Raw genomic sequence first — 12,410 nt, forward strand, 5'->3', positions numbered from 1 at the left:
GGAAGGAAGGAAGGAAGGAAGGAAGGAAGGAAGGAAGGAAGGAAGGAAGGAAGGAAGGAGGGAGGGAGGGAGGGAGGGAGGCTGTGGTAGGACCACAGGAGGGGCGCTGCCTTTTGAAATGGATTCTGTATCTGGGAGGTAACTGGAGCAAAAGGAATAAGGATAAGGACACAGTGCCATCCATGGGCATCCAGCCTTTGAGAACTGCAGTGACTGAACATTTTCTCCCTTGAAGCTGACAAAGGTGCTGAGCCACGTACTTGAAAATCTTTGTTGCATTGAATTGAAGCCTCCAAGGAGGGCAGAGGGATGTTTCCCCCATAGGACGGATGAGTCTGAGCCTTAGTTAATCTTGTTCTATTGCTGAGGGCAGCCTGGACAAGATGAGGAAATGCAGATTCCAGGCACCATAAGGATCCCAACCTCTCCCCCCACCCCAGCCACACTAAACTGGGGTGGGGGGACACATTCTAACGGGGCTTCTAGTCTACTGACTTCCCTGGGAAGCCTTTCCCAGTTCCCTTTCCTCTCTTAATTATTTCCTATTTACCCTGTATATAACTTGTTTGTACATATTTGTTGTACACGCTTATTGTCTTCCCCCATTAGAATATGAGCTCTTTGAGGGCAGGGATTGTCTTTTGCCTTTTTTTTTGTTTTCCCAGTGCTTAGCACAGTGTTTAGCACATAGTAGGTGTTTAATAAATGTTTATTGACTGACTTCATTTCAATTTAACAAACAATTAATCTCCTACTGTGTGACAGACACTGTGCTAAGTTCTGCAGGTATAAAGAGAAAAAATAAAATACTCTCTGACCTTAGGAAGTTATGGCCTGTTGTGACAGCCCAAGCAAGGGTTAAAAGGGGGGAGAGGAAGAAATATTTCCAATAAAATGAAGAGAGTAGGAGGTATTAGGACAGATCAGATTTTTTTCCAATGCCCACCATACGAATAGAGAAATGCCCCAAAGGGGTGGGGGAGAAGGGAAATAACAGAGAATAACCAAAAAATTCTCAAAAGAGATTAGTTTCTCATAAAGGGGAAAAATTATCAAGAGAATGAGTTAGTAAGAACTAAACTAGAGCATAAAGAACAAATATTATGGTTTAAAGCATCCAGGGAGATAACATCAGAAAGAAAAAAATCATTAATATCAAGGAGAGTCTCTGGATTGGATAATAAACACTGTAAGGGAACTAAAAAGGGAACTAGATGCCACTAAAGACAAAACTTGACATCTGTAAAGAGATCTGCTGCAAGCCAAATGGAAAAAAATGGTCCTAGAAAGCAAATGCACCGAGACATGTGGACAATATAAACAGGGATAGAGAACCAAAGAGAAATTGAAAGCTTCTGCCAGAAGACAAAAACAGGATCAGCAGCAAAACCAGATCAAAGAACGACTCTCTGGGATGGATGAACAAGGCTCCATGACTTTGCACATAAGTCAAGGTCACAGGAGACGAAGGAGTGCCAAGAGAGAACTGGAGGGTCTCCAGTCGAATTCCCCAAATAATGTGAGAGCAGGAAAAACTCCAACCACCATATTTTAGGAAGTGGCACAGAAATTTTCCTAAATGATTGAGAACAAAGGACAGAGTATAGAGTGGCAGAACTACTGGACACCTACAGAAATGACTGTCAGGCTGAACTCACCCAGACACATTAAAGGAAGAAAAACTCCTCAAATGCTGCCAATATTATCTATAGAAAGCCAGTAAACCCCAATAGGACCTTTGATATGCAAATCCATCCAGAAGCCCAACTTTCCCAGGTAAAGGGGGTCAGACTCAGCTAGAACTTTTGATATGCAAATCAAACAAAACCATCAACAGAGGTAATTTGAGCAAAGTTTAAAAATGTGTAGCCTGAGAGGGAATTCAATCTGTTACTGGAAGACATAAAACAGAAAAGATGATACGTAGGATGGATGAAATCATGGCGAGCTGACTCCAGATGCAGATTACTCTCAATATTCCCAGCATGCCCAAACACTAAGGAAAGGATTCATTATTCACCAAACCCTGAATAACAAGAGCTTGGTTTAAAAAAAAATTGAGGAAGGGGCCAGCCCAGTACTCCCCACACTAAATTTCAAACAGATCAATAATCAAAATGTGAAAAGTACCAGAGGATAATAGAATGTTTATTGCATTTTTCACAGCTGTGGAAAGGGGACAAATTCTTAACCAGCCCTGACTTCGAGCAAATTATGAGTCAAATAATATATGAAATCAATTAGACTGAAAATAAAAAGCTTCTGCACAACAACAACGAAAAAAGCAATGCATTTGGAATAAGGAGAAAAAAATTACTGGGGAAACATGAATTTAATGTTTCTCATAAAAAAGTCTAACATCCAGCACCTAAAAGGAACTGGCCTAGATTCATAAGAATAAAGCCCATTCTCTAGTATGCAAAAAACCCAAGAATAGCAAGCAGTTGTTGAAGAAGAAACACAAATATCCAGAACCATAAAGAAAATGTTCAAAATTTCTAAAAGTCAAGGAAATACAGGCACATTGAAGCCATAGATTCTACCTGATATCCGTCAAATTAACAAAGAGGAGAAAGGCAATAAATTTTGTTACTCATACATATGCTGAAAATTGCTTCAATTTTTTTAAATGAAATAGAGAATTATGTCATAAGAATATAGGGCTGGAAGTTTAGAATTAGGAGTTTTCATTCATCTGCATAGATGAAAATGTAAAGAACCACAAAGAGCAAGTCTCTGTAGCCACCATATGTCATGGAGTTGTTCCGTTCTATGTCCTACACGTAATTGGATAATTGGAAGAGGCATATTCTGCAAACAAACCACCAATAAACTAGCATCCTGCTCTTCCCTCTTCTTTTTTTTTTTAATTGAGGCAATGGGGGTTAAGTGACTTGCCCAGGGTCACACAGCTAGTAAGTGTGTGTTAAGTGTCTGAGGCCGGATTTGAACTCAGGTACTCCTGACTCCAGGGCCAGTGCTCTATCCACTGCGCCACCTAGCTGCTTCCTCTTCCCTCTTCTTATTCCTGAGCACCATCTAGGATTGCTTGTCAATCATGTCGTTTCTCCCTCATCCTAATAGAAACTCTTCCTCCTGGATCTGTCTGACTGTTATTTCCATCACCTAAGCCTCAACATCATGGTCAAGCAAAACAATCTAATTAGCAAAAGGAAGATGCAGAGTAATATAAGAAAATCAATATGAGTTGACAAACTCACATTAACCATGAATTTCATTATAATGCCTGAGAAAAAAAACCTTCCCTCAGTGGAGTCCCACCAGGCTAAACCTGACCCTAGCCCTCAAGCCATTCCCTATGAAAGCCCTGGTGAATGACTCCATAAGCAGACGAATTTTAAGAGTCCCCACAGTTCTCAATCGTGAGCAATTTGTTTCAAAGCTGGATCGTTCTCTCCATCTCACAGATGGCTGAGAGAGATGCCAGGCACAATGGCTGCTGCTCTTGGCTTTGTAGATAATTGATGATCAGACTCAGCTGCTATGACTGAAGAGGAGGGTCACTCTCCAGAGAAGCAGAGAGCACATGCGTATCGAGTCCCTGCCTGGCCAAGGGCACAAATGGCTGCTTCCCATACTAAGCAGCTACCTCAGTTATCCACGTGTTTTCCCTGAGAGGAAGGCATACACCTTCTTCAGTCTCAGCCCTCAACCTTCTGTCCCTTTTCACCTTCAAATTCTTCCCATGCTGCCTCTCATGTCCTCCATTAAAACTTTTTCTGCCAGCCAGTCAGTCCATTTGAATCCTGTGCTGAGGTAGCAGTATTAAGTGCCTTACTTGTGCCTACCTGAGCTAAGAATCATCCTTGTCCTAGGTATGCCCATTATCCATCCGACACCCAGGAACCTCTCACACACAGATACAGGCTAGTGGTCACCCATCTGGCCATATTCTCTGTCGCTGCTATTACTGTTGCCAGGTTGATAAATAGCCAACTCAGCACTTCCCAGCTTGAAGTCACCAACCACCACTGCTTTTCTCCTCTTCCTCTGACCCTTCCTGGACAATACCTATGATTCCCATTCTCACTGTGGGAAACAAGATCTGTTTCATCCTCTGAGAGTGCCACACTCCATTACTAAGCTCCAGATGTTCAGTAGTTCTTCTCTACCCATGGTGTGGGAACGTGTCTCTCTTGGCAGCTGGGTGACACAGTGCAAAGTCCCCTAGGCATGGATTCAGGAAGTTGTTCACGTTGTTCAGCCATGTCTGATTCTTTGTGACACCACATAGCATTCAGGCCCTTCTATCCTCCACCATCTCCCATAGTCTGTCCAAGCTCACATCCATCGCTTCCGTGACACCATCCATCCATCTCCTCCTCTGCTGGCCCCTTCTCCTTTTGCCTTCAATCTTCCCCAACATCAGGCTCTTTTCCAATGAATCTCATCTCCTCATGATAGCCAAACTATTTCAGCTACAGCTTCAGCATTTGACCTGCCACTGAATTCATGTCTTTAAGTATTGACTGATTTGACCTTGCTATCCAAGGGACTCAGAAGTCTTCTCCAGCACAATTTGAAAGCGTCCATTGTGGCACTCAGCTTTCCATTCGACTACTGGAAAGACCCCAGATTTGACTATATGGACCTTGGTCAGCAAGGTGATATCCTTGCCTTTTGGTTTGCTGTCCAGATTTGCCAGAGCTTTCCTTCCAAGGAGCAAGCATCTTTTATTTTCATGGCTGCACTCACTGTCTGTGGGGATCTTTGAGCCCAAGAATAGAAAATCGGACATGGCTTCCATTCCTTCTCCCTCTGTTTACCAGGAAGTGATGGGACCAGTTGTCAAGATCTTAGTTTTGTTTTGCTTTGGGAGTTTTTATGTTAAGCATCAAGCCAGCTTTTACACTCTCCTCATTCCCCCTCCTCAAAAGGGTTCTTAATTCCTCTTCATTTTCTGACATCAGAGTGGTATCATCTTACTGGTATATCTTAGATTGTTATTTCTCCCAGCAACCTTAATTCCAGCTTCTGAGTCATCCAATCTGGCATTTTTCATGATTCACTCTGCACATAAGTTAAATAAATAAGATGACAATACACAGCCTTGTTATACTTCTTTCCCAATCATCAGCCAATCATTTGTTCCATGTTTGGTTCTAACTGTTGCTTCTTGACCTGCATACAGGTTCCTCAGGAGACTAATAAGATGATCTGGTCCTCCCATCTCTTGGAGGACTTGCCACATTTTGTTGTGATCCACACAAAGGCTTTAGTGTATTCAATGAAGCAGAAGTGGATTTTTTTTTCTGGAACTCCCTTTTCTTCATAATGTAGGAATGTTGGCAATTTGGTCTCTAGTTCCTCTACCTCTTTGAAAACCAGCCCAGGGGCAGCTAGGTGGTACAGTGGATAGAGCACCAGCCCTGGAGTCAGGAGGACCTGAGTTCAGATCCAGCCTCACACTTAACACTTACTAGCTGTGTGACCCTGGGCAAGTCACTTAACTCCAATTGCCTCACTAAAAAAAAAAAAAAAAACAACAATAACAACAACAAAAAAAAAAAGAAAGAAAGAAAAAGAAAACCAGCCTGCTCTTCTGGTAATTCTTGGTTCACATATTGCTGAAGTCTAGCTTGCAGATTTTTTAGCATAACTTTGCTGGCATGTGAAATGAACACAATTGTTCAGTAATTTGAACATCCCTTAGTATTATCCTTATTTAGGACTGCAACATAAACTGATCTTTTCCAATCCAGTGGCCACTGTTGAGTTTGCCAACTTTGCTGGTACATTGAGTACAACACTTTAACAGTTTCATCGGGCAGCTAGGTGGTGCAGTGGATAAAGCACCGGCCCTGGATTCAGGAGTACCTGAGTTCAAATCTGGCCTCAGACACTTGACACTTAGTAGCTGTGTGACCCTGGGCAAGTCACTTAACCCCCATTGCCCTGCAAAAAAACAAACAAAAAAAAAACAGTTTCATCTTTTAGGATTTTAAATAGTTGAGCTGGAATTCCATCCCCTTCTCTAGCCTTATAGTTAGCAATGCTTCCAAAGGCCCACCTGACTTCATTCAGGATTCAGGAAGATCTGAGTTCAAATCCAGCCTCAGACACTAGCTGGGTATTCCTGAGCAAGTCACTTCACCTCTGTTTGTCTCAGTTTCCTAATCTGCAAAATAGAAATAAGAACAGCACCTACCTCTTAGGGTTGTTGTGAGGATCAAATGAGATAACAATTGTAAAGCACTAAGAACACTGCCCGGCACATAGCAAGCACTATATAAATATTAGCTACTGTTATTATTTTCTCACAACCCCTCCAACATTTGTCATTCTCTTTTTTTGTCAGCTTTGCCAGTCTGATATGAATAAAATAGAACCTCAGAACTTAATTTGCATTTCTCTAGTTATTAGCGATTTGGAGCAGTTGTTTTTGGTTTTTGTTTTTCATATATATGGCTATAATTACCTTGGATTTCTTTCTTAGAGATCTGATCTTCATATCCTATGACCACTTATCACCTGGGGAATGGTTCTTATTCTTATACATTTGAATCTTTATATATATATATATATATCTTGGAAATGAGATCCTCACCAGAGAAACTTGCTCTGAAAAAGAAAAAAGAAAAAAGAAAAAAATTATATTTTCCTCCCAGTTATCTGCTTTCCTTTAAAATGTAACTGCATGGCATGTTTTTTGCTGATGCAAAACCGATTTCATGTCATGTGATCAAAATTGTCCATTTTATCCTCTGTGATCTCCATCCCTTGTTTGGTCAGGAACTCTTCCCCCTGTGCATAGATCAACACCTTCATTTTACAAATGAGGAAACTGAGGCCCAGAGAGGTTAAAGTGACCTGCCCGAGATTACAAGACAGGTCAGAGGAGGGATTTGAACCCAGGTCCTCAGCTCTGGAGCCCAAACTCTTCAGGCACAAACACGCAGGGTCTCAAAGAGCTTTTCCTGGCCCAATGAGAGGACTCTGTTGGGTGTGGGCCCCGGCTGCTCCCCTCGCCAGTCGCCTGCCCGTGTCTTTGCCTCTCACTGTCCTTCTCAGATTTCTTTTTCACCTGGGTTTGGGTTTGCTTCTGACCAGCCTCTCCTCTCTGATTCCATTACCTGCCGCGCGTTTGCTGCCTTTGCCTGACGGCTCCTGCATTAGCACACGCACCACCACCTCCCCCCAACCTGTGACATCTCTCCAAACCCGCTGCTTTCCTCAGCACCACGAGCGGGGCTCAGCTGTGCCCCCCGACCCCGGCGCCTCATGGGGATCGATGCCCCTCCTTGTCCTTGGCTCTGGCTGCGGCACCTCCATCAGAACGTGCCGAGGAGGGCGGCAGTCCCATCCATCTCCAAGCCTTGTCGGAACCACCCGAGATAATTGCTCCTTGCAATCTAAAAGTCATAACTCGTTCAGGAGATAGGGGAACAGCCTCTGCACTTCAGAGACCAAGGCTGGCGCACACACAGAATTACCAACATGGAAAATAGATCATCGGGGAGAAGGAGCAATTATTTCCATTTCTACAGCACGCAGTCCATTTGCCACTTTCCTCTTCATTAAAGAGCTTCGGATGGATTCGCTTTCTAAAACGCCTCGGAGCACTTAAGCCCCTCCCTCCCGGAAAACCCGACCTTTCCAAGGCTCCTTACCTGCATTGCAGAGTGCCAGCAAAGGACGCCCCAGGCCCCCGGGGTCTGATGCCTGGCATCGGACCGCAAACTCTCATCACAGATGTCAAGGTGGAAGGGAGGTCAGCACGTCCGACTTCATTTGGTAGAGCTAGGGCCCAGAGAAAGGTCGTGATTCCTCCAAGGTCATTCAGGCAGTGCAGATCAGGCAGGATTAGAATCCATGTTCTCTGACCCCAGAGCCCTGGGCCACACTGTCTCCTGGGCAGGTGCGTCAGGACGAAAGTCCTACACATGGAGGGGAGGGGACAACAGCAGGCCAGGCCCAGCGTCAGCACAAGGTGAGGGCAGAGGAATGGATGGCAGGCATGTGGCAGTGCCAGCCGGCCAAGCGGCCCATGGGAACATCCTTGGGCTTCAGGAAGAGGGAGCAGGACAGCTGGGCCAGTCCTGGGAGACAACTGGAGCGGGGGGGAGGAGGGAAGAAGGGGGGGATGGCTCTGCTTCCTTCCACCCCAAAAAAGAGGTTGAGAGGCTCCCAGCCTTGTGAGGGAACTAAAGGAAGTTGGCACTTCCTGAGGATAGCTACTAATTACCCATCAGCCCTGTTGGGGAGCCATGAGCTACATCTCAGGTGCAGAGGACAGCAGGTTCAGGGCAGGGGGGAGCCAGGGACACTGGCCCAGACTTGTTAGTGGGACTTTGCCTCCTGAAAGCCCTGGCCCCTCCCAGAAGGCCACGAGTTAACCCCAGGGGACCCTCAGCCTGACAGCCTCATCCCAGAAGCATTGGATTTTGGAAATGTGAAAATGTTTTCTATTGCTGTGGGTGGGAAACAAGGTTTCTCCTCCTGTTCCCAACCTCCCTGGCAATCTGGGGCCAGTCTGCAAAGGGGCTGGACCAGGCTGGACTCCAAGCGAGCTCATGCCTGCATCTGAGTCACAGATGCAGCATTTCCTGGTCTGGTCGTTTCCAAAGAGAAAGAACCAAGAGTTTGACTGGCTAGAGGAAGCCCAGGGAAAGGCAGCTAGCATGGGGAGGGTCTTGAATTGATGAGGTAGAATCCTCTGAGGGAGCTTGGGGTGTTTAATGGGGAAGGCCTGAGGCACAGTGGGAGAGAGGGCTGCCCCTCCTGGGGGGATTGGCCCCCCAGGGCAGAAGGATGGACAGGAGTGTCTGCCACAAATTTGGGCTGAGGTCAGGAAACATTCCTACAACTTGGAGCTGTCCCATTGGAAAGAGCTGCCCTGGGGTGGGGTGGGGGGCATCTTCCCCTCCTTAGAGCTTCAAGCTCAGGATGGCGGGCCTTCCTCTCAGGATGGTCGGACTAGCGCCACTAAGGCCTCTTCCCTCGTTGAGATCCTCAGGTTCTATGACAGCACAGTCCTTTGCTTCCTATCGGGGAGTGTTTCCTGCTTGGGATCGAAAGGGACACATGTCCCCTGCACGTCTTTCCAAACATGTGGCCAAGAGGCCTGTCCCTGAGCAGGGCTGCTTGGTCATCAACCCAGCCCAGGCCCAAACCATGAGAAAGATAGTCCTGTTGTCATCCAGGGGTCCTCACTGTGTCTTAAAACCTGGGCCCCACCTTCCTTATATCCCAGCCAGTCCCTACACACTCTCACACTCACCCACATACAATCACACAGACACACACACACACACACACACAGAGTATGGGAAGCGTAAAGTATTTTCTGACCCTAACTCCATTCAACTGTGCCTTTGCAGGAGGGCCTGAAGAGAGCCCTGATCAGGGCCAGAGAGCTTGTCCGGCACTCACCAACCTTGGTAAGCCCCTCCCCCATGCCCCAGAGCTGCCCTCAGGTTCTGAGCTGGGAAGGATTGGCTGGGAAGCTCAGGGGCCTCCTTTCCTCTATCTGGGACACTCATGTGTGGCCGGTGGAGTTTGGAGGATACTCATAAGCCATGGGACCTTAGACAAGTCACCTAACTCTGAGCCTCAGCTCTCCTCAGAGCCCATCCTTCATGGTCAGGGAGCATCCCCTGCTGAAGAGAAACCTGGAGCTTGAGTTGATGCTGCTGATGCCAAGACCTGAGTCACCACGTGGGCCCCATCTTCCTCATTGTCCAGATTCCCTGTGAGACCTCGGCCAGTTTGGAGCTGGACCTGAGCTTGTGGGGGCCATGGAGCCCCAGGGCTCTGGACCAGCTGTCAGGTCCTCCCTCAGTGTCTCTGAGCCCCTCCGGCAAAGGCAAGCAGGCAGACGAGAGAGAGCTAGCAGCCTCCCCTCCCATCCCTCTCTCTCTTGCACAAAATGATGCATTAGCGTAGGGTAAGCCAGCATGCTGTATCCCAGCTCAGAATTCAATAGGAGTCATGTCCTCTTATACATCTAGTACAGCATGCTTGTGTGAGTAGAGAAAGGGTTTCTTCAGATAGTTGGTGGACTGTGAGATAGCAGAGAGAGCGAGCTTGGACTTTTGAATGGCAGACAGCAGATCTCCCTGGAGCCCCAGACACGCGAGGAGCTGGCTCCCAACATGTCCCTTAACATCTAAGGGACTGCTAAGAGTAGACTCTCCTTGGTGAGATAATCTTCTCTCTTCTTTATTGAGCCAAGATCTTATCTCCCAACTCAACCAAAGACACCATTTATTTTTGTGTATACTTTGGCCTGTTCTAATAAACTTCCCCATTTTCTGTTTAATTCTTACTTGGAAAAAGAGATGTAGGGACTCCTTATGATGGCCATTAGTGTCACCAGTATTTGATGGAAAGAAGCTAAAAAGGTGAGAAGAAGCTCCCCTGGAGAATGATGAGAGGAAATGACCTTTGTCCAAAGCATCATCCCCTTAGACACCCAATACCCTTCTTGACACAGGCAAGGGAAGAAACAAGTGTCCAGTTATGGCTGCCCTTCCTCCTGCTCCCCCAAAGTCAGAGATCACGGGGTCCCTTGGGGAGGGGTGGGCCAGACCTCCTCCCCATGTCTATTCCTGTGACACACAAGGCGCTCTGGCTCCCTATTAGACACATTATAAAAGTGCTTTCTACATGCTGTATCCCCCTCTCCTCCCCGTCCCCTGAGCCATAGGATGGGGGAAAACTTGGGGAGGAATCTCAACAATCAGGGCACAAGGGGCAGCTAGGTGGCGCAGTGGATAAAGCACCAGCCCTGGATTCAGGAAAACCTGAGTTCAAATCCAACCTCAAACACTTGACACTTACTAGCTGTGTGACCCCTGGGCAAGTCACTTAGCCCTCATTGCCCCACGAAGAAGAAGAAGAAGAAGAAGAAGAAGAAGAAGAAGAAGAAGAAGAAGAAGAAGAAGAAGAAGAAGAAGAAGAAGAAGAAGAAGTAGTAGTAGTAGTAGAAGTAGTAGTAGTAGTAGAAGAAGTAGTAGTAGTAGTAGTAGTAGTAGAAGTAGTAGTAGTAGTAGTAGAAGTAGTAGAAGTAGTAGTAGTAGTAGTAGAAGTAGTAGTAGTAGTAGAAGTAGTAGTAGTAGTAGTAGAAGTAGTAGTAGTAGAAGTAGTAGAAGTAGTAGTAGTAGTAGTAGAAGTAGTAGTAGTAGAAGTAGTAGAAGTAGTAGTAGTAGTAGTAGTAGAAGTAGTCGTAGCAGTAGCAGTAGTAGTAGCAGTAGCAGTAGAAGTAGTAGTAGTAGTAGAAGTAGTAGTAGTAGTAGTAGAAGTAGTAGTAGTAGAAGTAGTAGTAGCAGTAGCAGTAGTAGTAGCAGTAGCAGTAGAAGTAGTAGTAGTACTAGTAGAAGTAGTAGTAGTAGTAGAAGTAGTAGTAGTAGTAGCAGTAGTAGTAACAATAAACAATCAGGGCACAGAGCACCCAGGGAAGATCCTGGGGAGGTGCTAGAAGCCTTGGAGTAAGTCCAGGGGGTCCTGACTGTGCCTGAGACATTCGGGGACAGCGAGGAGCAGCCCGAGGCACTGAGCTAAGGCCAGGTTACAGGGGAAATGCCAAGTGGGTCCCTTCCAGGACCTAACCCACCTTCCTCCTTTTCCTAGGCCAGCCATGGTGGCATGCTGAAGTTCTGTTCAATTCCTGCCTTGGCCAAGATCTGCCAGAAAATTGAATAGTAAGTACAGCACTTCAACCTTCCTGAGCTCATTCCATGGCTTAATTTTCAGCTGTCGTTTGTTTGGGTCTTTTTCCCACCATCACTCAGGGTCAAAGGAACCTCCGAGATCATTTCATTCAACTCCCTTGTTTTACAGATGAGGAGACAGACATCCAGAGAGGGGCAGTGTCTTACCCATCCTGGGCCCCACAGTGACTTAGTCCTAGGAACAGATTCCAGCCCATGGAATTGTCCACCCAGTCCATGCTTGGCTGGTTAGCAATGAGCTTGGGAAGGGGCCTGTGTTGGTCAAGGTTGGGGGTGCCCAAGTATGTGTATTGGGGTAGGGGACGAGGGACATAAAGAGGGTGTGTCTACGGCCCAGATCTGCCCCTGTCCCTGTTTACTCTAGAGTGTGTGTGTGGGGGGGGGAGCACATCACACTTCCATATGTTGCTTCAGTTCATAAGGCAAAACAAAGCTTTCCTTTGCACATGGCCCATAGTAAGCACTATATAGTCTTAGCACCATCATCATTACAGAGTACAGCACAGGAGGGTAACTGGTTCTGAGGTGAAGAGCCACTTGCTGAAAGTCCACCCTTAATTGCTACCATTTATATGTCACTTTAAGTTTTGCAAGGTGCTTTATAGATGTCATCTTATTTGATCCTCACAAAAAACTTTGTGAGATAGCTCACTTTTACAGGTGAGGAAACTGAGGCAGGCAGAGGTTAAGTGACTTGTCCAGAGTCGCACAGCTCAT

At 46.2% G+C, this 12,410-nt stretch overlaps 1 protein-coding gene across 1 annotated transcript in view; it reads left to right on the top strand.

The window, feature by feature from the left end:
* The window catches only part of AOAH (acyloxyacyl hydrolase), a 113,242-nt gene that overhangs the window by 37,941 nt on the left and 62,891 nt on the right, over positions 1 to 12,410 (top strand). The window contains exons 6-7 of the mRNA XM_043964531.1: positions 9,342 to 9,401; positions 11,593 to 11,663. Coding sequence (XP_043820466.1) covers positions 9,342 to 9,401; positions 11,593 to 11,663 — 131 coding nt within the window. The remainder of the gene's footprint in view (positions 1 to 9,341; positions 9,402 to 11,592; positions 11,664 to 12,410) is intronic.

Source organism: Dromiciops gliroides, chromosome 1, assembly GCF_019393635.1.
Source record: "Dromiciops gliroides isolate mDroGli1 chromosome 1, mDroGli1.pri, whole genome shotgun sequence".
Classification (NCBI taxonomy): Eukaryota; Metazoa; Chordata; class Mammalia; order Microbiotheria; family Microbiotheriidae; genus Dromiciops; species Dromiciops gliroides.